The sequence below is a fragment of the Anoplophora glabripennis genome, unplaced genomic scaffold (assembly GCF_000390285.2).
Source record: "Anoplophora glabripennis isolate ALB-LARVAE unplaced genomic scaffold, Agla_2.0 scaffold6037, whole genome shotgun sequence".
In the NCBI taxonomy this organism is placed as follows: domain Eukaryota; kingdom Metazoa; phylum Arthropoda; class Insecta; order Coleoptera; family Cerambycidae; genus Anoplophora; species Anoplophora glabripennis.
The window spans coordinates 886-4263 of NW_019422111.1; the positions used below are offsets into that span (position 1 = coordinate 886).

The following is a 3378-nucleotide window of genomic DNA, read 5'->3' on the forward strand; positions in this document are numbered from 1 at the left end:
GTGAAATTTCTTATAATCTTATTTATTTCTTACAAGCTTCCCTAGACATTCTTATGAATCCTGCAATAGCAATGTTACATTCCTTAGAGTGAACTTGCAAGTCTTGCTTGACCTGACCTTAACACCACCTAATCTAATCTAACCTCAAAAAAATTAGTAAATTCGGTTATTTGAAAAAAAAAAATATATAGATTTAACTTACTTGTTGTTGACCATGGGTAGTAACAGCATATGAATGGTTTCCGTGGAATACCCATAAAGAGGCAACCTTTTGTCTCCCAAGCCGCTGGTCTCGTACTTAGCTTTTATAGCCCTCCCTGCATCTAAATGAGCTTTCCTCAACTCCTCCATCGTAATCTTTAGCAATGAACAGCAAGAATATTAAAAGTTTGAAACATCTAACTAACCTAATTAAAAAATAAATTCCCAACAAAAAATTAGCACAAGATTTTCTACAAGCGGTGTTAAAGGCGAAGCTTTTTTTATTGAACAAATAATGAAAAGGAAGAGGTAACACAGAGTGCACAGAAATGGGGCCAAATTAATACCATAACCACTCCACTCACCATCTGAAGTTCGCCAATTCATGCAAGTAGACAAAAAAATATTTCGATTAATGATTTGTTACAATGATCAACAGGTGGACAGTGCACCACATGAATTTGGTTTTTGTTGTCGATATAAATTTTTTCATAACATTACCTGTTCTTTAAGCCATTCGGAATGTGGTCTGGACTTTGCAATCTCGTGTTTCAGTTCCACGTCCTGGATGACGCTTTTTTCTTGAGTGTCCACCAACAGCATTCTTCCGGGTTTTAGACGACTCTTAAAAATCACTTGCGAGGGGTCAACGTCATACACACCAACCTGAAAATTTTAAGCATATACAGAGAGGTAATATTACACTAGATACAAAAACATACCTCACTAGCCATTACCATCATATTATCTTTGGTAATGTAAAACCTGGAAGGTCTCAAACCGTTACGGTCCAAAATGGCCCCGATGAAACGGCCATCAGTGAAAGATATCAAAGCTGGACCGTCCCACGGTTCCATGATGCAAGCCGCCCAATGGTAATAGTCCCTTTTTTCTTCAGACATCGTCGGATCATTTTGCCAGGCTTCGGGAACCATCGTCATAACAGCCTAAAAATCAAAATTCAATGGATATGGTACATGATTAACGGTCATACCGACCTCTGGCAATTTCCTGTTTCCAGCATGGACCAGAAACTCCAAAACACAATCCGCAGAACCACTGTCGGATAAATTAGGTTCTACGACTGGATACAGGGTTTTCAATTTATTTCCAAAATCATCATTCTTCATTACTCCTTCTCGAGCTTTCATCAGGTTCACGTTACCACGCTGGGTGTTTATTTCTCCATTGTGGGCTAGCATTCTGCAAAAATAAGTTGTATTCATACAGTCTGGGCATACGTATGTTTCATTGTTATATTACAGTGGTTCTCCATCATTAAAAGCACTTTCGATAAATGTGTCAATTGTTTAATGTAATATGTGTTTATTGATGTTTGATAGAAATTATGACAAATGTTAAATACCTGTTGGTGTGTAACATTTTTAAATTTCTAAATGAATACACAAAAATTTTTTTTAAAAACCAATTTATACAAAATTATAAATTTATATAAAATTTGGGAATAGATGCGGCATGAGAAATGGTGTCAATATCATAAAAAAAATGTTTGTAAAATCCTTATAGTTTCCGAGAAAAAAATTATTGAAGTTGTAGTACTTTTAACTATTACATAGCTGGACAAATGTAATCTTTAGCGTCATTCGCAATACACATGAAGAGCCACGTGGCCTCAACGACTCTGAATACTAAAATCCAATTTTACAATGGTCGTTGCGATAGTGTTTACCATAGTTTTTTAGTAGTTAATGTCAAAAATGACTTACGTGTATAGCAACTTGGAGTTGATGGATATCATTTTAATTTATGGCAACAAGACAGTATTTGTATTATGGTGAAGCACGACAACATTTGTGTTAGTTTGTAGAAACTGAGTAAGACGGACCAAAACATGTTTACACTTTGGTGGACAAAATTTTGAACAGTTGTAACATTAGGTAAGTATGTCTTTATTTAAAACCACAAATAAATTTTTTTAAATTAATAATAATTGCGGCAAAAGCAGTTGAATTTGATGATATAAAATACGAACTATAAAATTATATTTATTTCTTTCCTTGCGAAATTCTTTGTCCGTTTTTATTAGTTTACACTCTGCCGCCATGCCGATCACATTGTGCGGGGTCAGGTTTTACAGTGGACCAGTTTCCAGTGCCGTGCAGAAGTATATTTTTAAACCATGTCGAACTGCCCTTTTTGATTTTTTCTTTGTGAATTGTATTTGTAAGTCCCCTGTCCATCCAAAAAAATTTTTTTTGGATAACTTCTGAATCACCCTGTATACAGTGTGTATGGTGTTTGCTGAGATCAAATTTTTACATTTTACTTTAATACGTTGTTTTCAACTCAAGCCCATATCAATTTAATCAGATGAACAGAGAACGTCATGCTGCTAATGTCTTTCTACCCCGTGTATCGAATGTGGTTAATTCCAAGAAAGGGACGTAAGGGAATTCTTGGAATTCTATCTCAATAAATATCGTGCCGACTGTATATACTATTGAAATGTCGCTATTCTCTTGCAAGTGTTAAAATTAAGTGTTAAATATACATTTTAAAACCCATGACATTTGTGTTTCTAGATAGAATAATGGAGTCGCCACATTACCGGTATGTTTAAGGTCTCTAGATTAACTAAGTACTGCGACCGATTGTTCTCATTTTGTCCCAAAATGATTTGATAAATGTCAGTGCATAGATTTAATTTTACAAATATTCCACTGCATATTACTATTGTTAGATTTATTTAAATTTATCTGCCATTAATTAACATTAACATTAAGCAGTTGGATACATACAGGTATACATTATTAATTCTAAATAAAACTAAATTACATCTTAAAATAATTATTTTTGCTATTTTATAGAATGTAATCTTTATATTAAAGATAAACAAACATAAAAGATACAACTGAGAGCTTCCCTACGAGAGTGATTTGAAATGAATATAACAGATGGCGCCCCATTCATTGTTCTAATGAATACTTACAAACATAATATTGAATTGAAGTCTTTGGACCTTACTGAGTTTGTCAATAGATACCCCATTACACTGTATTGGCATGAAAAGTAAATAATTACCGAGTTTTTTGTTCCATTTAGTTATAAGTAAATAAACTGAGTATAATGCTTCTTACCTTAAAGGATGTGCTCTCTCCCAGCTAGGGAACGTGTTAGTGGAGAACCTTGTGTGTACCAATGCTAGGTACGTGTCAT

The 3378-nt window shown here is 34.2% G+C and overlaps 1 protein-coding gene across 1 annotated transcript; it reads right to left on the reverse strand.

Annotated features, from left to right (window-relative positions):
• Positions 1–202: 202 nt before the first annotated feature.
• Positions 203–3372, reverse strand: LOC108916736 (putative glutamate synthase [NADPH]; the record flags this gene model as incomplete). Its single annotated transcript, XM_018723029.1, has 5 exons — positions 3300–3372; positions 1200–1404; positions 924–1148; positions 703–867; positions 203–357 (listed from the first exon to the last, which is right to left on the reverse strand). Coding segments are annotated over exons 2-5 (749 nt in total), but the record flags the coding sequence as incomplete, so codon positions are not given.
• Between the last annotated feature and the right edge of the window lie 6 nt (positions 3373–3378).